At 36.9% G+C, this 23,672-nt stretch overlaps 2 protein-coding genes across 3 annotated transcripts in view; one reads left to right on the top strand and one right to left on the bottom strand.

Moving 5' to 3' along the window:
• PLPP1 (phospholipid phosphatase 1) overlaps positions 1-3,072 on the top strand; it is a 65,281-nt gene extending 62,209 nt beyond the window's left edge. The window contains exon 6 of one of the 2 annotated variants that reach the window (XM_030969098.1): positions 1,668-3,072. In XM_030969098.1, the coding sequence (XP_030824958.1) occupies positions 1,668-1,793 (126 nt within the window). In that variant the 3' untranslated portion in view covers positions 1,794-3,072. The remainder of the gene's footprint in view (positions 1-1,667) is intronic. The other variant, XM_030969097.1, reaches the window with a different exon arrangement.
• MTREX (Mtr4 exosome RNA helicase) overlaps positions 630-23,672 on the bottom strand; it is a 44,424-nt gene continuing 21,381 nt past the window's right edge. The window contains exons 16-27 of the mRNA XM_030969095.1: positions 18,634-18,784; positions 16,719-16,891; positions 16,376-16,444; positions 12,131-12,259; positions 11,037-11,147; positions 10,551-10,739; positions 9,331-9,494; positions 7,919-8,024; positions 6,634-6,690; positions 6,071-6,233; positions 2,553-2,657; positions 630-2,234 (exon numbers count right to left, since the gene is read on the bottom strand). Of these exons, the coding sequence (XP_030824955.1) occupies positions 2,182-2,234; positions 2,553-2,657; positions 6,071-6,233; positions 6,634-6,690; positions 7,919-8,024; positions 9,331-9,494; positions 10,551-10,739; positions 11,037-11,147; positions 12,131-12,259; positions 16,376-16,444; positions 16,719-16,891; positions 18,634-18,784 (1,470 nt within the window). The 3' untranslated portion in view covers positions 630-2,181. The remainder of the gene's footprint in view (positions 2,235-2,552; positions 2,658-6,070; positions 6,234-6,633; positions 6,691-7,918; positions 8,025-9,330; positions 9,495-10,550; positions 10,740-11,036; positions 11,148-12,130; positions 12,260-16,375; positions 16,445-16,718; positions 16,892-18,633; positions 18,785-23,672) is intronic.

Genomic DNA, 23,672 nt, shown 5'->3' on the forward strand with positions numbered 1-23,672 from the left:
GAGAACATAATATAAAGTGTGTTTTATAAAGTAAGTTTTATAAAGTAAATGGGGGGGGAAAAGGCCTTGAATAAGTACAGCACCAAAGTCTCTGCCTTTGCCATCTTACACAGTGTTTTTTTTTCAGTCTGATGGGAAACTAAAGCCCTTCACCGTTTCTTGTGTGCATTCCCTAGTACTGAAAATGTGTTCACAACAAGGAACCTGTGAAGCTTGGCTGTACTGATGAGGATAAAGTTATCCCAGGAAACAGACACTTGCCTAAACTCGTCACAGCAGGTCCAGCTGACTTAGTGACAACAATTGTACTGGGTATCACCAGAGTGCAATGGCTAATTCATCCATAGATAAATTAGGACTTCTGGATCAGTGGGAACAAACTGAGGTCTTACTGAAGGATTCAGTTATCAAGAACTGAGGCTCAGCTGGGAAGAACCACCTCCACAATAAATGCTTTGTCAGCTTTCTCAGAAGGGTTCAAGACAAAGCTGTCTACTAATTGCAATCAATAATCAAATCTTGGAGCAGCTCTGAGAAATCATACAGGCTGCATTAGCTGTTACTAAATGGCAACATGTTGGCATAATCCTACCCCTTTTTCAAAGAAACAGTACAGAGAGTAAGAAACATCAGAGATCAAAGAGGTGAGCACACTTTTATTAGGGAAAACAAGTTTAGTCAAGGATGTTGGATGATTCAGAAGGTGCTTGGTAATACAAGAAAGAGTAGAAAGTAGCATTACAGAGAGTAGAGTTGAAAGGTCAGGAAATTATTTTAAAAAATATACACTAGCACCAACCACCACCCTCAGACTCTTATCTGAAAGAACTGATGAGTTCCTCTCCAAAACCAGCAAGCTGAGGTTAGAGCATAGCAGCACAGCAACTGTAAATAGATCACTAAATTGAACTGAGGGAATCTGGCATTAAGTGGAAGCTGAAACTCCCCTGGTCTGTGGCTGAAGCAGTGTGCTGGATCATCAGCCAGCTGCCAGCGTGGTGGGAGATTGTTTCTTCTGCCATGGACATTCAAGTGTTCTGCAGTTCTCAGGGTTTTAGTGGGAGGGGAAGACATAATACAGGAAGGGAAAGGAGAATGTGAGGCTCTCACTTATTGCACTCCAGGTAGCACTGTGCCCAGCACATCTGCTATGGGACTTTGTGAAATGAGCAGTGGAAGACAGCAAGCTGCAGAATTGGATCAACCACCTGTCTCATAGTGAGGGAGATGTCTCCTAGCTGTGAAGAAGTGAGGTGGTATGTTTAAAAGACTGCAGGAAAGGACTACATAGGTAGAGCTGGCCTTAGAGATGCTGGGCCCAGCTAAAGCACCATGTCTCCTGTTCTGTTCCACCTAAATTACAGAAAAAACATTGGCTGTTGTAATGAAGCAGTGCCTGGTAAGGCAGGCAGTTAGCACAAGCCTTAAATTTGGCTTAAACCATCAGTGGCTAAATAGTCAATGGCAAGGTGAAAAAGCTATTGAAAGAACAGATATCTGAATTTTGTACAAGACTTCCCTGCCATTTTCTAATGTTTTAAACTGATGAAGCTTTTTATTAGTTTTGATCATAGAATTTGCCTGCTGCAGAGCCCTTGTTTCAAAGACTTGTGAGTGCAGGAATAATTTAACACTGATTAACGGTTAACACTGATTTGTTCAATTAGGTTGTGTATGTGTCAGACTTCTTCAAAGTGAGAGGATGTACATTTCAACCAAAAGAAGATTCCCATACAACCCTACATGAGACTCCAACAAATGGAAATCACTTTGGCAGCAATCATCAACCATGAAGAATGACCCCTATCACCTATATTGCTGAATGAAAACAATTTCACAAGTCTAACTCTGTAATATAAGTAATTGCCTTTAAGGGACTGCTGCTGCTCTTGGATGCTCACTTCACCTGTATATAATAATATCTACCACAGTTATTGTACATCTAAACTTTAAATTTCTGTTGGTTCAAGCTCTTGCTTAAAAGAAAGCTATTACAATTGTAAATTTTTATTGAAAACTGTAACAAGTTATATTACATACACTGCTGTTTGTACATGCCTTGTTGAATCAACTGTGGTTTAAGTAAACACCATTAAAAGGAATTACTTGATATGGAAGCCACATGTGACACTGATGAATTTGTTCCATCATGTCAGTATAGTTTCTGGAAGACATCTGCTGTTACAGGTAAAGGCTTGCAGCAAACACAATATCTCTCTTGATTTTTGTAATCCCTATTAAGAAGGAAAAAAAAATTAATATTGAAGAGTCTTAACTGCCACAACCACTAGTTAAAGAACAGTTATAAGCATGTTACAGGTTATTAAATGGAAGTCATTTTACATCCATTTTTAGCCACCCTTTAAGTCAGACTTTGTAATAAAGATGTTATCTGGAAATACAACAGCAATGGTGCTGTTTACCACGATGTCAACATGAGAAGTTTGCATTACAAAACTATTCACCTTCAGTCCTCACAATCTGTGCAGTCCCTTCCCCCATCACTTTTCCTTCTAAAATTGCTTAATGTACTGTGAAAGTGAAGTACATACCCTCTGCAAACTTATTTTCCAGTTCTGTGTTCCCAATGGCTTTTGCAGCCTGGCACATCTGCCGAAGCAGTTCTTCTAGACGCCTCATGCAACGAATTATGCTACCTGTGTGAAAGAGCAAGGGACAACGTTGTGCCACATCATGTAACTGGTCCTGAATTACTCAAAGTTATCGTTCCTTCTACAACACTGGTCAATTTATCTAGAAGCCAAATGTCTTAAACTTAGTTTCTGTTTGCACAGTAAATTTCTTTGTGAGGCATTTCCTTGAAGCTGTTTCCAAATGCTTGTCCTTTCGACTGTGTCTTTACATTCTCTAACTAATATCTAATCATACTACTTTCTGGGCTGTTGAGTAATTCCTAGCTGACTTTTTCTTTCAAGAACTTGTTAAAACTTCCTCAAATACCATAGACCATTAGGAGATTCACAACTTAGCTGCTTCAAGAACTACCACAGGTTTATTTTGGGGTTGTTTTTTATAAGCCTTAGTTCTTTTGTTGGCAAAGGCAGTAAAACAGTAAGTGATCTATCCTACCAATCCTGAGCTACTCAAGAGTCCATGGACCACTCTAACAAGCCATTGCATGGTTACAATAATACACACAAGCATCTTGCCACAGCTCCTACACTGCAACCCAACACCCACTTATGATGTATTATGCATTTATCTCCTTTTTGAACTTTCCTCACATGTGGCTCAGCCCAAGTCACTGCTACAAATTTCACAAAACAACTGTAAATGCTTCTGCTCTTCTGGCCACAAGCAAACAGCATCCTGTTTGGTCATCTCCTTCAGCAGCATCTCCGAGAGTCAGAATTTCTGTAGGCAAAATAACTGTTAATGGGTAAATGTAGGATGAAGGGCCTGAGAGCAGCCCTGCTGAGAAGGACTTGGGGGTGCTGCTGGATGACAGGCTCTATATGACCCATCAATGTGCACCTGCAGCCCAGAAAGCCAATTATATCCAAAGCAGTGTGGCCAGCAGGGCAAGAGAGGTGATTCTGCCCCTCTGCTCTCATGAGACCCCACCTGCAGTGCTGCATCCAGCTCTGGGGTCCCCAGCACAGGAAAGACATCAACCTGTTGGAGCAAGTCCAGAGGAGGGCCACCAGGATGATCAGAGATGTAACAGGTCTCCTTTGAGGACAGGCTGAGAGAGTTGGGGTTGTTCAGCCTAGAGAAGAGAATGCTCCAGGGAGACCTTATTGTGACCTTTCAATACATGTAAACATTCAAGGTCATGTTGGATGGGGCTCTGAGCTACCAAATCTAGGGAAGATCTGAGTCTCTTGCTCACTGGAGGGGGTTTGGTTTCTACAACCTTTCTATTACCCCCTTAAGGTGTAATATTTGGGAAAAAAACAATATGAAAAGATCATTGTTCATAGCTCTGGGGACAGTGGGACATGATAAAGTTAATGCTTCTCTTCTAAAAAGCATTCATAGGGGCTCACTAGGCCACGTCAGTTTCTACAGTGAGAACAGTTTGTGTAAGAGCAGCGGTTTGTAAAACCTGTTGCAATGACAGGAGATGGAAAAGCCCACCCACAGCCTGCTGAGCACAGGGCACACACCAACACAAGTGACCTGAGGGCAGCTGCCCCAAGCATGGCTGTGCTACACTGTGGCAGGCCCTGGCTCAGCCGTCAAAGATCCTGCTCGTCTCCATTTACAAGGCCAACCCCGACAGCCGTTCCAGGGAGTACTTGTTTGCAGGCAGCGTAGCTGGGCTTGTTGCAGACATAGTTTTATGTACAAGAAAAAGAAAACTGCAATTTAAAAATGAATTATTATTGTTTATACTTCCATAAAGCAGGAGCTGGTCTGCAGTTAACAGATAGGATATTTAACTCCGTTTAGCATTCTTTCCTAATGGCTTTAAAAAGCTGCTCTTATTTTTATTTCTTCCCACCACATATTTCATCTTAAAGTATTTTCATAAGCAAATCAATGCTACTCCACTTTGTGACAAACACTCTTGTTCTTGGAACACTTAGGCTTATTTTGTATTCTGATTTTCTTTTAGATCACTACAGTTACTTGGATAACCAAGGAAAACTGCTCTGGGATTTAGGAACACAATCCATTTAAAGCACACATAACCAACAATGGATGCCTGAAGTGCTTCCCTTCCTTTTGGATAGGGACAGAAAGCACAGAAAACCAGGATAACCAAGGAAAACTTGGATAACCAAGGAAAACTACTCTGGGATTTAGGAACACAATCCATTTAAGGCACACATAACCAACAATGGATGCCTGAAGTGCTTCCCTTACTTTTGGACAGGGACAGAAAGCACAGAAAACCAGTCTACTGAAAGTTAAGGGAAGAATCATGCATTAACCCCTGTTACAAGAGATGACCTCAAAACAGGCCACTAAGATCTAATTTTGAGGAAGTTGGCACTATTGAGTAGAACAAAGCTGACTGTCTTAGTACAAACATGGTAAATGGAAAATGTTACTGCCCAGTGTATTCTGAACATTAAAGTATCAATGTAAAATATAAGCCAGCTGCTTCAATGTTCCACATACTCAGGCTGCCTCCATAGCAAATGGAAGTCTCAGATACTCATTGAAATAGGAGGAATCTGCTGACTGCAGAAGCAAAGACTGCCAGGATTTGTACTGCTCAAAAGCAACTTTCTTCAGAAAATTCCTGGGTCTATGCACTGGATTACATGCATGAATTATGTGCATGAATTCCCTTATTGTAAGGGAATCTGCAAACCTTTGTGAAGAAGAAAACAGCATTTGAGGGAGGCAACAGTGACACTAACAACTTCAAAAAGGAAGACTTCTAACTACTCTTCACAACTTCCAACACACTGGTTTTTCATTCTGGCCTGACCTTTAGTGTTGACCGTTGTTGTCTGACAACCCTTTAGATAGTGTGTTTTTTCAAAATACCAGGCCTGTAAATCATCATACTTTTAAAAGTGAAAACAAAGTATTCTTCCTCAAGAGGCAGTTTCTAGTACTCCAGTTTTAGGAACCAAATTAATCCACCTGACATGTTATATCTAGACTGCAACTATCTCCACTGCGCTTCTGTGCAAAACTATTCAAAAGAGAGACTTGGTTACCACTTCTCACTTCTGTCATCGTTAAGTCAGCAGGAAGAACTGGTTATACCAAAAAAAAAAAAAACCAACTATACTGAGGACAAATGCAAGACCTGTACTTCCTGATGACAAGCATTTGGAACATGGTTTTTTTCCCTGTAACTAGAAAAAGTAAGCATTACCTTTTGTTGTAATGCTTAGAATTTCTGACTTTTATAGAAAGTTTTTAGAATACAGAGATATCCCTTTAAAAAGGGATTCTAGATTCTAAATCATCATCAGTGTTTAAGTATAAATTTAAACATATAGTAAAGAATATTTTCCCCACTTGATTTTAGCCATACAGATGCTTGAATACATCTGAGTTTACGGTAAGGTTATTCAGTATTACCACTCCCTGTTGTAGAATTACCAACTCATACCTTCTAAAGAACAACTGATTAGCCTACCTTCAAAGACATCTGTCATTTTGCAGATGTGAGCAAAGTTAGCTCCATTTGCCCATGTATACACAACATCCATTAGGTTGGGTCTGAAAGAATTCAAGTAATTTTCTTCATCAGTTTCCAGTTTTGCTTCTGCTGACACCTTGGCGATTCTTTTTGCACACTCCTTTAACATAAAATATTTTGTATTTGTATTACACTTAACCAGAGTAAGTGACAAAAAGACATGCACATGATTAAGTACTGCATTACAGGATGAGGTTTTCTTTTTAGTGTGAAATTACTCATAATCAGAAAGTAAACCACTGTTTACATGAAGTCTGCCTACACTAAGAATCTACAGTGTAGCAAGCAAGCTTATAAAAATTTTAAAGCCATGTTCTAAATTAGCATAAAGACTTCTTGCAAACCATATAGCATATTATTAATTACACATTGCAAAATGACATGCAGTACCAACTGAATTCACTGATGATGCAAAATTAGGTCTTTACACTTACTATACATTACTCATGAGCTTTGCTTGTGTTAACATTAATCCTGAGCTCAGACAGATTTCTAATTACCTGCATTTGCCGAAGTGGTCCTGCCAACTGTTCAGTCAGTTTTGGCATTTCACTGGACTGAAAAAGAAGATAATAAACAAACTCAACTGCTCCCACACATTTGCTCTATACCAAATTAAATGCAAAAGCAGAAGTTCAATGCACGATACTGCCACTCTACATTATTCCAATAAATTCTCAAACGTATTTAGTGCCAAATATTAAATTACTGAATTCCCCAAATGTTTGTTCCTCAAACCAGATCAGAAAACAAAATCTTTCTGTATAGTATACTAACATTATGAAAAGCAGCACCTGCTTTCTGGATACTTCCAAAATTCCCTCTATTTAGCTGTATCATACTTTTGTACTGACAAATGAACTGCCATTAACTACTTTGACAGTCACAAGCTTTTCTTTAAGAATACAAAATGTTTTTAGTAACTTAAGCATCAGTGGCAATATATGAAAATATGGTGCTTCAAAATACAGGAATATCTTAATGTCCTAGCTGTTTAGACTCAAGTACTATTGTTGAGTGAATCCCAATATTCTAATTAACAATGGCTTACCTTGGTTTCCCTTCTAATAACAAACTGAATGCATTAGCATCTGCCGCTAGTGGTTTTTTCTGTATTTAGAATCAAACTGAGTGTCACATCTTGCTACCTACTTGCAAAAGTATTTCATATGGAAGTTTATTTTTACTAATTTTCTGGGGTGATACTAACCTTCTATACAGCTTGCAGGTGGAAAACAGTAACATCTAGTATTAAATGCCCATGCTTTTAAAAACATATGGTCTGATTTTAACAGCCTTCTGGGTATCAATTCCATATGGTACTGCCATTTCAATCAATGGTCAAGGGTACTGACCATGTAACGTAACACAGACATGTCTGAGGATTAAATATATGCTCATCCCAGAGTGCAGGGTGCAGTCATTGCTGAGCATCTTCCTACATTATTATCAATGTAGATAATAATTCTACATTTTCAGTTATATGGAGGGGTGTGTGTGTATTAATAGCAGCACATATGCTGACAATCTATTGATATTGCTTCACTGCAGGAGGAAGACTGCAATTTAACACAACTTTTGGAGTGTCTCTTGAGGAAAGAGATTTTGCATTGAAGCTGAAATGTTTTTGCTAAGTTCAATAGGAGTTCATGTCAAACATCTTAGGAAGTGATCAAAAATGTGCAATGGCTCATACTACTACAACCAATTTCTGCAACTGAATTAAAAACAGTATTGTTAGAAGACAGGAATGTCTAGAGTTCTTGAATTGAAGAAGTAACTCACATTCTCTTGAAACACAAAACAGCTGAGTAGTGCAGTTGCCTGCTCTGCAGACAAATCATTGAAGAGACCATTGAACATCATTTCCGTCAGGAGTAGTTCATCAGCACTAAAATAAAAAGGATGAAGCTTAGGGGAAAGACTTACTGATATGTAATTTTTAAATGAAGAACTATTAATCTGTTTTGTGAAGTAATTGGATATGGATTAAAAAACAGCATCTTATTTTACTGTCAGGACACAAAATACACACACACACAAACAAGTGTATCAGCTTCTTAAGGGGAATGCTAATGATTAAGAGACTGCAACAGTATTTTAAAGAAGCTAAAAGCACATACTGGACTACAATAAAGCTCTCCTGACAGATCATATGAATAGCTGAGTTAGTCAGTTTCTATCAGACAAAATATCAAGAGATCAGAAAGAACCAACCAGGGAGTTAGGTAACTCAGAAAAGGACTAAAACTGGTACTGTTGCTGCTTAGAAAAAATTCAACTGGATATTTTCAAAATACTGAAGAAAGGAACAAACTTGCTTCAATTTACTTGAAGAATAAAGACTTAATCATGAATAATAAAAGTAACTACACGATGCAGATACAAAATCCAAACATACTTATTTGGATAAAACACCTCTATTTTTAGAGCTAGTCCAAAAAATGCATAGGATGGGGGAAAAACAATGTATGATTTTTTTTAAAAAAGAGATGTTTAACTCAAACAGTTCCAGTCAGTCAGGAAGTAGATAAAACTCAGATTCAGCTTCCCCACTTGCTATCAGATTTTGCAAGGCAATTAGCTATCAAATAAACTTACCTGTAAGACAAGGAGTACAGCAGTCACTGCGACTTTTAAAAATACAAAATCCTACCAAAATCTGAGTTACACTATAAGATATTAAAGTCTGATTCATGGGTTTTTTTCACCTTTTTCAATATATATGTACCTGAGAAATGTATTACAGTAAAATGCATCACTTCACAGATTCCTATGGAAGCAATTGTGCTCTATTGGAAACCTGTCAGTGACTTGGTAACTGCTGACAATCATTGCTACACTCATTTCTGAGTGACTGTACCAACAGTCCTGGTTCAATGTCAACCACAGAAATCAAAACCCTCCCTTCATGCAATGTACAACACATGCTATTACCCAAGTCAGGCACAAAAATAGCCTATTGTTTTGCCATTTTCATGTCTACATTTTAATTTTAAAACCTATTGTATTTTGTCCTTAAGTTGCTACTTTACTTACGTTGCTTGAATCAGCATATTACCTTTATTACACAGAACACTGTCTCTGAAGAACCCTTTTCTAATTTTCTCAAAACTTTAAACATAATGTACTAATTTTAGCAAGGACAACAATGTGTATATACACGACAATGAACAGTTTGCACAGAAGCCAGTTACCTGCTGATTTCACAAGCAACCCGTCCTTTCATCTCAATAACATCTGAAGACGTGGCAAACCCCAGTCTTCTCAAAACTCGCTTGCGGCATTTGAGTTCATCCATTTGCAGGACAGTTCTGGCTTTCTTCAATTCTCGCTTTGCTATTTTAATATCCATAGCAATCTGGGGGGCCAGAAGAAGAGGAATTACACTTTGCTGGCTTAACAGATGCAACTGTTTTAAAGACATTGTTTAATTTACATAAAGGCCTCAGACCAATGGTATATGACCATACTACTTCACGAGTTGACTTGCTTAAGAATTCTAAGAGGAAGGTTCAAAACTGATTTTATAATAATAGTAAAAAAAACCAGCTCCATTTACCTACTGAAATCTCTGGTAAGCTTGGGAAGTTAAGCTATTTACCCACAGTGGGAAAGAAACCAAATCAGTCCACACTAAATGACAAAAAATTCTCTGTTGAGAAGTGAGCGCTCATCTTCTAAGACCTATACTAAGTCTAGCTAACCAATTATTCAATGAAATGTAAGCCAAAGGCATATTTTCTGCTATTAGAACTTTTCCAGTGGCTTGCAGTTCATCACAGTCACCATCTACATCCTTACAGCAGACACCCTCACAAAAAGCTGTTTGGTCCATCAGGTCTTACCACATGCAACTCTGTGCTGCCCATTCCAGAACCACCTCACTTCTGTGAAGTGGCTCCTGGAGAACCTGTTTTCTCAAGCAGCAGAGAAATATGAGAGCTGGTTTTATGCATAACTGATTTCAGCCTAAGACAGTACAACTCTATACAAAATAAGTAATTATTTCCAGGCTGAGAGTCAGGTCAGGAAGGAGCAGCACAATGATTTCTCTGGTATGCTCCTCAAGCTAGTAAGCCCCATCAATTCAACTTAAGTTTGCACAAATACATTAAAAAATATCAATTAAAATAATCTATGATGACTTTTCCTACACTGCACTGTGCTATGTCTAATCAGTGAAAAAGACCGCTGTAACCTTCTAATTCCTGAAAATTTCCTCTGAAGCTTTCTTTTCACACATACATCTGTACCAAGGAAGGGCATACCACCAACTCAGCGATTTTGTTACTGAGATTCAGTAATTTTAAAAGAGCTGATTTGGGCTTTGCAAATAAAAAGAAAAGCAAGTAGAAAGACAACCTCCCCCCCCACTTTGTAGCTAAACACGAAGTAATTTGGTTTGTATCTTTACCTGTGCTTTTTTTTCACAAAGTTTGTATATGGTTTCCAAGTTTGGATCGTTGTGAAGAGGATGTGAATACATCCTGTGCTCAAATGCCTCTATTTTTTGGATTACTTTTTTCAACCCTTGGTCCTTGATGCCCATGTCATCAATAGGATCTAGTAAGGGTACTCCATCAGGAAAACGTTTCTGTACCTCCTAAAATGATGAAAAAGGTTTTTTTCTTAAGATAAGTAACAGAAAAATAAACTGGCATAACTATAGAGACACAGGAGGTTGTAATGTAAGTTATACAATGTTTCAGGAGTTTTCAAAATCTGTTTAAAATTACTTGACAAGGAAAAACAATTGACATTGTGGCTGCCAACCCCTTTAAAGAATAAGGGTGAAGGTGTGACAGAAACTTTACACAAATTTCTTTAGAACAAGCTGCCTTGGGTTTAAGAGTACCTCACTAAGCAGAGCAGAGTACTTACACAGCCTAGTGGAACTTACCTGTACAGATTTTAACACACTTTGCCTGTTATCAATAGGTCTCAGGTCTTTTGGTATGTAGAGGCGGACACTGCTGATAGCTGAGACAAGATGCACCAAAACAGGAACAACCTATCAAAGAGAGTGCAGTAACTCATAAATCAGTAAAAAACGTACCTCTTATTACTGGTCCATAGCAAAACCTTTTCAAGGGAAAAGGAAAACTTAGTGCTCAAGAACACAGTAGTGGATAAAGGAATATCAGAAAGCAGGAAAATGCGGCTAATGACCTAAAGCATTCATAAAGAAGAAAAGTAATTGTCCAAATGGGAAAATTCTGAATGCAGTTACATCTGGAGAAAGACTACAATTGAAAACAAAACAACACCTTTTCTATTACCTTGAGTCTTACTTGTTGGAATACCTCTTCTGATCCAAACCAGACCAGTTATTGTCATATACTTAACTAAGAATGCTACCAGCAGAGAACATCAAGACAGAAAATACATTTTCCTAAGTACAGAAACCATCATGACACCATGAAGAATCACTACTACATTAAACTCCAAGGTTTAAATGGAGTTTCTGAGAACAAACCTGCAAACAAATTACAAGGCAGCATAACTGTTTGTCTTGATATAGGGTTTCAAATTGAAAATTTTAAATAGTGTAAATATTCTCACTAAAAAAAAAATTCAATTTATTTTTAGAATGAGAGAGTTTTGCAAAGCAGTCCAGAGAGGTGGTGGAGTCACCTTCCCTGAAAGAGTTCAAGAAACAACTGGATGTGGCACGTTGTGCTGTGATGTGATAAGATGGCATTCAAGGGTTGGACTAAATGATCTTGAAAATCTTTTCCAGCCTGAATAATTTTCATAAATAAAAAGGAATTCTGTTCCAGAGACAAGATACTGCTAAAAAAAAAAAGCATCTGTCAAATGGTACCACTAAAAATATATTATTGTCATTTATTAAGAAGGCAAAGCTAGGTGTACAGATTCTTTCTCTTCTTTAAATGCATCAGTCCCTCTTTTACCAGAGTGTGCAAATAGTTTGGAAATGAAGATTTGGGAAAGTTTATAAGGAACTACTGAGAATAAAAACACATAACAAACCTGCATCTCTCCTCTCTCATCAGGTCTGGCTGGCTTTGCAGACTCAGTAGCAAAATTTTTCAAACTGTCTTTGCTGCAGTGCAGGAGCACTTCGACTACATACAATGGGTCCAATTCATCGGAATTTGACTGTTGAGGGTACAGAAAAAGAGCAGGTCTGTAGCAGTTATTTTAAAATACAAACAGGAATGAATGAAAAACATATGATTTCTCCAACATTAAAGGTATGGAATGAGCTATGTCTGTTACAGAGTATCAGCTCAGTGTTGCAATACGTTCTCAAAACCCACATTCTGGTGAGCTGATTGGAAGATCTCCCCCCCCACCCCAGAAAAACCACAATTGAAAAAATTGCCCTCCCCTATACTCCCTTGCCAGAGTAGCATAAAGTCTGCTTGAAGTTTCAGCTGCATCTGCATTTTCTTCTGTATGTAGCTCATTTGAAGTAAGTCAGTATGTTTTAAAACTGTAATGCATATTTGCACCATGCTAGCAGTACTGAACTTTGCATTTGAAAAAAAAAAAACAAAACCAAAATTTAGGGGATCTCCTTCATTTGCAGGTTTGCAGGTTCAAGTTTTCACGCACAACCAAGACACCAAGACCACAGAAAAATCTTTCAAGCATAACAGCTTGTGTCTGTGGCAAGCAGAGAGCTGCATCTTGCAGGGTGCATCTTTACACAACCCAAACTGTACCCATAACATCTGACATTAATTTAAAGAACATGAACATGTAGATGTGGTGATTAAAGACTACTGTTCACAAGGCCATAACCTTTTTTACACACTGCTTTAAAAAAGACTGGCAATAGTTATTTGGACCAACATGCACTAGGGTTGCTCAAATACACTCCTACTATAAACAAGTATTTTCAGGACTTCGAACAGAAGTTATAGGCCTAACAAAAAAGGCAGACATCACCTTTTAAAATACCATGTGTAAGCTTTTTGCTTCCAAATACAAGAGGAAAAGAAAACATTATTTTCAAAATCCCATCTTAACTCAGTTCATTTTTACTGGGCAATATTTTTCATTACAAATCTACAACATACTATTTTATTTCACTGCATGCCAGCTAGCATTTTTAAGATATTCTCAGAAGTGCTATGAGAAAGTGCCATCATAAACTAAAGAGAAAAACAGGGTTATCCTATTGTACAAGCTAAATTATTTCTTCAAGAAATGACAATTACTTGCTGAGGAAGAAACTGTTCCTCTGAGTTATATCCTACATTTGCAGAAAGCATTCACAGCAATGTAGGCAATCCAAACCACTGCCACCCTCTGAATTACAATTTTAAAACACCCACATGTACCAGATCAGCATCCAGCCAAAACCAGGGAAGGCACAATGCTGACTTGAATGAAGTAGAGACTAAACTCATAGCTGCACAAATGTGCTACAGAAAATATTAGAATTAGAGTTGTCTAGAAAATGTCTAAAAAGAGAGGAAAAAATATTTCTACCTGTGATTGTATTGTAAACTTACTAGTAAAGCAGGAGTATAAAAATCATAAACATCTGCTGCTAATATTACTCTCCTTAAGTTTACACACACCAACATCTTTCAGAAAATGCTGACTAGATGTGAGTCAATCTACAACTGCTTTTTTTTAACGTGTACTGTTTCCTTCCATGCGTTTCTTAGAACAGTATAGGTACTAAAAACCACTACACCCTAGAACAGCAATGGATATGTTTCCATATGCAAGAATAAAAGCACACTAGAACCTTTAAAACACTTGTTAGCCACAGATTTCTCTGCAATATCAAGTTCAAATGATTATTTAATTCGTGCTGCATCAATTCACAGGACAAAATTAAGCCATTTTGAGCAGAGTACTGAAGAATCATTTGAATTCTTAGGATTTTAGATTTGCCCTGAAACAGCTCTCACTTCAAGTGTTCGGAAACAACCAAAATAAGAAAGATGGTCATGCCCCAGAACCAAGAAGGGTAGAACAAATAACAAATTCAGAGTCCCAGATAAGTAATATCAAACTTACGGAAAATTCAATGACCATGACACAGCACTAAAAGAGATGTTTATGTAGTAAACATTATAAATATAAAAGGATTATAATAATCTAAATAGGGAAGACAGAACTGCAGCATCTCAAATTTTGGTATCAATGATTTTTAAGAGACAAAAATTTCATGTCTAGAATCAGGGATGAAATAATAATCAACAGCACAACAGTAGCATTAGCTTACTGCTGGCACAATCCAGTGGAAATAAAATTTCTCACTCAAAAACTTCTATGGGATTTTATAAATTCAAAAGGACATTGTTATTGTGCTGCCTACTATAATGCAGAATATATAGCAAGCATCCCTGCTTGAGACAAATTCTATTCTGAACAACAGTAGACAGGAAAGCGCTGTTTGTATTGACAGTTTCATGGAACACTGATTTGTCTAATCATATTGGAAAAGCATCTACACATAATTAATAATAAACATAATTGACATAGCTCATGCATTTGCTTTCACAGTGCAAAGAATAAGGAGTATTATGTGAAATACAGACATACTTTAACCCGAAATTCATTATTAATTGTACAGATTTCTCATTTAAAAAACGATTTAGGAACTATGATATAGCAAAGAAAATTTTGCAACTAAACTAGCAATACAGTCTGAATTCAATATAATTCCTAAAAGTAAACCCAAAGCACTGCTCTGCTTAGAAGTGGATGAAGGTCTAAAGATACAGCATAAGTAATATCTTTCCGGTAATAAGTAAGTATACTTGTATACTTTAATTAGTAATGGGGAATGACATCTGTGTCTCAGGACAAAAATGCATTGAACAGACACTAAAATGGGTAAACAATAACTTCTTCAAGTAATTTGTTTTGCCTCTGCTCACAGAAACTAGTCTTTTCATACTGACTTTAAAAGTTACATAGCTTTAAGTTTGTTCCTTAATCTCCAGCACCTATTGTCATTCTTTCCATCCACACACTCAGAAGGAAAAATTCAGTCCAGCACTAGAACAACCTAATGAAAAAAGTGCTGCTGGAGTCACATCCATCTCTTGCAAAACAGTCCATAATTTCAAAGCTAATATTCAAGCCCAAAGGTTTATGTAACAGTGAGAAAGGCCATATGGGGAAGGCAAATATATATGTGAATAAAATATGACACAGGTAGAAGAAATGCCTCCAAGTGACACAGAAGTTGGCAATTTCACAGAGAAAGCTGGGACTAGGGGACAATCTGGTTTATTGCTGTGTGTCTCTACGAGAAAAGCAATCCACAACCAAAGACTTAAGCAACAGCAGTAACGGCCCAGTTTTTGAACTTGAAAAAAGAAAGAAATATGACTTTCAAAAGGAAGATGGAAAACAAAACAGAATCTCTTCTAGTAAGTTCTGTATGAACACATTTTTCTCATTTCCTCTTTAGTGACTATATATTAGAAAAGCACCAAAAGGTGCCACAATGAACAGGCACCACCAGAACTTAACAATACAACTTTGCATTTAGACCTAGCAAATAAAGCCAATGCTCTGCTAAAATTACAGCCAAAATGCTATCACAGAAGAATATGGTTGTAACTTAGGTTTTCATTTACAGAGCTGAGTAGCTGCTCAAAACATTTTTGAAAGGGAGACCAACATATCATCTAAGGGTTACACAGAGACCAACTATGAAAATGCATTTCTGGAAGTCTGGCTTCTATTGCATCACTGCCGTCTGTCTTTTCTTCCAAATGTCCTCAGATCCATTTCTATTGTTTTGCTCTCTTTGTATTTTAATTTTCCAACTCTATGGCAACATCTCAGAGGACAAGCAATTCCCTGTCTCATGTCCTAATTTAGGACTCAAAGCATAGTTTGCTAGCTTAAGATAATCTTCTTCATAGAGCTAAATGTCAGTCTCCCACTGTTCTCAGCCTTCTCTTAGGGCTTCTGTAGATTTTCTGAGAGAAAACATTAAAGTATCTTTCTCATGAACAACTTAAATTAGCACTGGCAATGTTTCAGAAATAACTTAGTTTGAAACATTTTCAGTGCTATGTACAAGCAAGCATTTCTTCCACAGAAGTTTTCTTCATCCTCTATAGCTTTATTTCTTTACACTTTCACTTCAGGAAGTTCAGAGCTTTTTGTAAATTTGGGGTAAAAGGACATTTTTTTGCCTTTGAGAACTATAAATAAATAGGAGTTTTGTCTTGTTTTCAGAAAAAAACAGTCAGGTATATATTTTGGTAATTGAGAGAATGTGTATTTTACCTTAACATTTGATTTCTTAGAGAAATTAACAACCACTCCCCATCCGTAGTCATCACCTTCATTCTTCACCTGGAAATATTACAAGATGTTATAACATAACATGTAACAACATCCTTGCAAGCACAACACTTGATATTTACAACAGCAGTCGTGGACTACTATTCATCATGAAAACAGTATTTATTTTAATGCACTATTGAATGCTTAGCAAAGAAACACATGTCAAAATTGGTGCTTAGTGTGACATATGCAATTTTTCAAGATGGTAAACTGGCAGACACAAATGAAACTTGCAGATTTCACAAATAGGTAGAAATGAAAAACAAAAGAAAAATCAAATTACCTTGACCAGTCTTCCTGGCTGTAGAAAGGGCAAGCAGTACTTTGGTTTGTGAATATACTCTTCAATATCTTTACCCAGTTTTGCAAGCTGCTGGCGGATTCTGTAGTATATCACCACATTTTCTTCATTGGGAATTACAATTTTGTTGTACTGTGCTTCCAAATTATTGACTCCTGTAATGAAAAGGAAAATCTCATGAAAATTAATAGCTGCACACAGATTGAGGAATCAGTGTTTCACTTTCAGATCTCCATGACTAATATTTTGTGACCACTTCTAGTACTAATTTTTTACTTACAATAACCCATTCTCTGGAAAGCTAGAAAACTGTAAATCTGTTCACTGAATTAAATACCAGTGTTAATTTTCTTAAAATAAACAAGCTTGAGAAACTGGAAAAGGCTGGCACCCAATTATCCAGGAATAACTGATCTAGGTTTGCACAGAAGCCACATTAAAACTTGCAGTGATTTTGTAGAAAGGTCTACCACTGCTTTTTATCTCCTCCTACAAAAATAAGATTGCTCAAAGATATCTTCTAAAAATATGTTTCAACAAGAGGAGAGTTGTTAGAAGATGGTCCTCCTAACTTGTTTTAGGCTCTGATCTATCAGTTGAAAAATCAGTATTTTCTTCCTCCAATATTTTTATGCCTTATTTAAGCAAATCAGTTTTTATTCTAAAGATTATGATTCATTCTCTTATTCTGGTATTATCACCAGCAAACAAAAACTAAGAACAGATTATAAAAAAATCTTTTTTTCCTCTCTACCAACTCATCCTCTTACATGCTGTTTTTGAAGGCTCATAAGTGGCCTGGAAGTCCCACTTCACTAGGACTTTAGAGACAACTCAGGGAAGTGCTCCTTATTTTTACCTGCCAATTTTTAGAAGAAATAAGCCATCCATTCATACTCATGGCATATTTTCTTCCTTAGTCTAAGTAGCCAATTCTCTCCTTTGTGTTTTTAATTGCAGCTGAAGGGATTACAAAATTCTAATGCCCAGTATGGTGCCTAAACTGAAACTGTCCAAGAACTATGAAAAATGCTCTTCAGCTCCATTTTTCTATTTAAACATCAATGCTGGAATGACAGAATAAAGATCCAGGCATGCCAACTGGAAAAGGGAAATAAATACTATATTTAACTACTACTACACCTGCAAACTAACAGAAAGATAACTGAAACCCTCCCTCTGCATGGCTATCAAAGCTACATGCATATGCATGCTTTCTCTCTTAACATTCAATTAACAAATTAACAGATAAACTGCTCAATAATCGTAATTACCTCTCATGTTCTTATAATTTTCCTGGATTAAGTTTTGAAAGACTCATTCTCAAACACTGGTTGAGATTTCCAGACACTGACTTTGGCTCATGAAAACTCGCTATTCAAGGATTATGGGTCAAAACACACTTACTCAGTGGAGTGCAATTAAAGTCCCAGATCTCTCAGAATTTTTCCCTGTATTATAATTAAGTATTTGTTACCTACAGTACTCTGAATGCAATCCACTTAAGTTCCTTTTACAGCTTGTACTGAGATATGAAAAGGTGAAAGATTTTCTTCCCTAAGATTTTTTTCCCTGCATCTCAAATGAGCCATGGGAAGTTTTAAATTGTTTTTCCTTCTTCCCATCCTATAGTTTAGTAATGCGACAATCATTCTTGTCTGACTCACAGAGGAAAGCTCTCTTCATAAACTGATGGCACATATCAGTATAGGTCCTAAGAACAAGAGGAAATTACTGAAACTATAACTCGGCAACAAATGGTGTAGTGGCAACCGTTGTCGGGGAAGACAAAAACTGCACAGGTAAAAAATCCTAAGAGCATAATAAAGCATAATAAATATACCCAACTTTACCATGTATTATACCTACTCACATGAGAACATGCAGCAATACTTACTTTCCACAATTTCTGGAATAGTTCTGTAATGCTGGAACTGATAAAATGATTTTTCTAACATGTATTCAGGGTTAATTTCCTCCACTCGAAGTAAGTTCAGTACCATGTTGTATGTCAGGTGGAAAGCACTGTTTAAGGGATCAGCTGAGCCCTGAACAAGATACAAGAACATTTTTAATTTGAAAAAAAAAAATTAATTGTGGCATATAAGAACACATTGGATAAATCATGATGCAGTATTTCATATGAGGAGCTGCTTTGATGAATTGCACAATTTGTCTTAAATTTAGATTACATACTGCATAAAATCCTAAACAATTTTATTATGCTGAACATATAAAAGTGTTTGTACTGAACAGGTACATATCACAGCTAGGATATTATAAATTATATTTGAATGAAAAGGACAGGTAAAAAAATTAGATGTTTCCAGTAGTTTACACTTTGGATTCCATCATCTTAACTTGAAAGTAATAGTTACTTAGCTATTTAAAGCAATCCATTATTTTAACACTGGAAAAAAAAACCTTATTTGCAAGTGTTAAGATATACTGATTACATTATTACATTGGTATCTAGGGAATTTTGTACAAAAATAGGCAATCTGGTAGTTCTTTAACTTGAATTATGTCTCATTATAAAATTAACATAACTTGCAGGTAGCTTGAGAGAAGCTGTGAACTCTCCTCTGGACATGGTCCTGGGCACCCTGCTCTAGATGACCCTGACAGAGCCATGGCTTTGGAAAAGAAGACCTCCACAAGTCCCTTACAACCCCCACCATTCTGGGATCTTAATTTTTTTTTTTTTTACAATGCAGTATGTACAGGTATTTTGATTAACCTAAGAATAAAAGATGCTGAGAAAGCATTACAGGGAACCACTACCTTCTTTATCCATTCTTATTTTTTAAAAATGTCTACTACTGTCCTCTGTCAAAAAGGACTAGTGGACTAAGTAAATGCATCTTTGGTTCTGATTCATCATTGGCTGTTACTATGTTCTACACAAGAGGACAACCTTGTTATCATAAAAGAGTAAACATTTAACTGATATGGACTAAAGCAACCACTTAATTCAAAGAACAAACAAAACACTTGAACAGTGTCCAAAGACATCTGGAAGAGCAGAATACACAGCCTCTCCAAGCAAGGGCAAGCCTGAGAAACTGTCTCTCACTTAAATGTCAGCACAGAAGGCCACCTTGATACACCAAATTGCTGAAATCAGATGAGAGAGATCCAACACTTCTGAAGTACAGAACTGCCCAACTGCAGTGCATAACCTTTCATCCAAGTAGCACTAGTTTCAAAGGAACGGGTATCAGACAGTCCTTCAGAAAGGATACAAGGGAAATTCAGGAGTTATGAAATAGAAAATTAAAGCTTATGTGCAACTAAAGCAGGGGAAAACAGAAGCACCAGACAGCTGGACAGAATATAGCAGACCAGCAACATAAACAGGCTTTTTATAAAACCAAGATAGATCTCACAAATATTTCAGAGCTCTTTGAAGGTGTTAACGAGTATGTAGATTATCATACCTCCTTGATTCCTGAAATGCTTATGACAATACACTTACCTCCAACAATGTAACATAATTAAGTGATTAAGCATTTAAATTATTTTTAAAAACTAAACTCTCATGAATTCCTAAACAGAAAACAAGCGCAATTTTGGTGTTCTGCAAAACAAAATTTCCCAGAGACTTAAAGAGGGCTGGACTTACAAGAAATGTAAAAAAGGCAAAGATAGAAAAATAACAAGGTCTGATAAAAATTGTACTAGATGTCTGAAGCTATCCACAAACAACAAAAATCACAAAGAATAAAATGGCAAGTGAAATCTAATCTGAAAGTATAATAAAAGACAATGGGCAACAGTTTGCAATGGAGTTGTACCTCTTATTCTCTTAAAATAATGTATATATGAAATATAAGAGATTTACTAAACAAGAACTGCATTTCAACAAGGCCTATGAGTAAATTTAGTTATGATTAAACATTTTAAATAACAAGTAAAATGTAACAAGAAAAGAAGGATGTTTCAAAACATATTTTTCATACCACTACATGATTGTTGAAGTTGCACATATTCTATCAGACATTTTAGACGCTAAGAAAGGCTGACACTAGAAAACATGCAACTCTGTGCCTTTTGTTAAAGCTCAAAAGTTGCTTTACCTAAAACTTTCATCTTCTTGCAACCAATTTATTTGCTTTTCTCTATGACCAGATATTTCCTTGATATACCGAATTTAAAAATCACTGGGTATTAAAAAAATTAACTGATGATTTGTTTATATATGCAAATGCTGAAATTCAAATCCAGTGGTCTTCCAGATCAAGCCAAGTGTACTAGACTTTAAATGACAATAATACAGTGCACACATTTTTCTTTCAATTTTAAAGGTACTGTCAGGAATTCAGATCCTACATCCATTTATGCACTGATATCAGAGTAAGAGACAGTTTGAATCCAAAACTCCTTCACATGTAAAAGATTTAAGAATACCATGACCCCATTTGCTTTATGTGAGACAGAGCTTTATGAGATTACCTTGCAAATGCGAGAATCCTACTCACTACCTCATTATTTTGTCTCAGAAAAGAACACAATTGTTACAGAAAAGCTTTCCGCATATGTTTATACTCCAAAAGTACCAGCACAAATACATGTAAAAAGTTTGGATAAATCATGTTCTAATGTTTTGCTTCCCATGACCACTGATTCAACCATTCTAGATTACATCACTTAGTGGATCATAAATTCACATCTACATTTTTACCTCAAGTGTTCTGCATCTCAGAGCAGAAATACCTCTTAAATTAGACCATGAAATGTGTACTTTAAAAAATACTGTCAGTTCTGACATCACCACAGATAGGTTTCTACTACCTGAAATGTCTCACTAATTACAACATCAACAGTGGAGCTGAGGTGCTCAAGTTTCTACAGATGCCTCTGGTTTGATATATCAAATAAAGATGACAGAACTTCTGTTGCTGATGCTAACCAATATGTAGCACAGCTTTTTTTTTAGACCTGACAAAAAGGATTATGTACGTACCAACCTCCTGTCCATTTTTCTAAATATATTACTTATTCTAGGAAAGAGAAATTATCACTCCATAAAAAGCTTGCCTCTCTATAACAAAAAAAGCCATTTAAAGAATGACATTTACTGAAGAATGGCACAGCAATTATGCCAGTGTCAGCTAACAGTGGCCAGATTCTTTCCTACTGCAGCGTCCACTGCTCTAGTCAGGCATCAGCTAAAGAAGCTGGAATACACTCACCAGCTGGCTATAGGCACTAGAGATCTGGCAAGAAGCTGCTGCATGACTGCTCTGATCACACAATGAAACAAATCCTCTTTCCATTCCTGACATCTTGGAGGGAAAACTTTATCGTATGCTTGCAAGACTCATAAACTATTTCAAAGAATAGAACTGCGTCACACTCCCACCTAAATGTGATCATTACGTGAGAAAACAAGGAACCTCATAAAATTACAATATATACACAGAACACACCAAGAAAGACCAAACAATTCCTGCAGATTCACTTCAAACACCTTTTCTTAAAATCAGCAGAGTTCAAATATGAAGGAGTGATTTAAAAACAAACAAAAAGCCAGCTAGTTCAGAGATTACATAAGCCTTACTTGAAAGGCGATGTTTGAGCCAGCTGCCGATGTGGCAATTTTATTTTAAACACATGATCAACATTTTACCATTTGAAAATATGACCATTCATTCTATTAAGACATAGAAGTTAAAACACAAATCCTATTTTGGCAAAAATGGTGAATTTTTCCTGTTCCATTATCTCATAAACACATCTTTCTCCAAGTTTCAGAAACTTCTGTCTTCTCAGTGTTCTCTAAGCAATACATTTGAAATCATGAGTTCTGAGAAGCTTATTTTATCTGAAAACTGAAACTGCTACTTCTTCAAATGAAATATGCTCCACTGCAGCTCTACTGTATTACCCCTTCAGCACAGCCAGTAAGTTCTGCCTCATGCATTAGTCTTTACCTACTACCCCAGGCTATCAGCAGACTCACACCTCACAGGGAGCAATCACCTGTATGCCCTTGCTTCATTTACTCAGCAGCAACATCCAAACTACATCCATGTTAGAAAACCTTATACCAAAATACCGTTGTTCTTCTGTACTAAGTACACTCAAGGCATGAGTAGCCCATCAGCCTTTCATGGCAAATACTAAAGACAGCCATGATTACTGAAGAGACAATTAGTGCTTACCTAAAGTCATCTATCAGACACATAAGATGCAAAGAAGCAAGTAACAGGAGGGGAGGGAAGATGGAATATATTACTGACAGGAAAATGGAAAAGGTAGGCTTTTCCTTCCTAACTTACTTTCAAAGAGTCTTCACAGTATAAAGTGTTCAACTATGCTGTATTTTGCTTATTGCCAAGATATAGTAAGACATAAATCAGTTTTAACTTACATTTTCTCCATGATGGTTATCTCCTCCTGAAACCCCTTTTTCTGCTCAACACTTTTGCCACTGGCTCCCAAACTGATTACTTTATATTTACTTAAAAATACTGTGAAGCATTTAGTTCATCCTCTGCCAAAGGGCCTCCTGTCAAAATACATCAACCTTCTCTTCAACAAGCTAAGCTGCACCATCATCTGCCTCAGCATTTCTCTGTCTCTGAGAAAGCTTCACCCTTGTCTCCATAGAAAAAGCTCCACATCAGCGTAAGGAAGAACCACCAACCACTCAATGCAGAAGATGAAGTAAAAGCCTGACTTTATGAGAGCTGCAAAAAGAGTTGATGAGAAAGACTACCTTGAACAGGCATCAAGAAGTCAGTTTCAAATATGCACTGCCTCCATGACTTACTGCTGTTGAAGAATTACCATTCCAGTTCTCCAGCCTCCTTTTCTGCAAGTAATCCTGCCTCTCATTCCTTCATACAGGACAGGCCCCCTCACCTCAAAAATTTAACAAGACTGCAGTATGAGATTTTTTTTCTGAATAGTTTTTAGAAAGCAGAATAA

This window comes from Camarhynchus parvulus, chromosome Z (assembly GCF_901933205.1).
Source record: "Camarhynchus parvulus chromosome Z, STF_HiC, whole genome shotgun sequence".
Taxonomy (NCBI): Eukaryota; Metazoa; Chordata; class Aves; order Passeriformes; family Thraupidae; genus Camarhynchus; species Camarhynchus parvulus.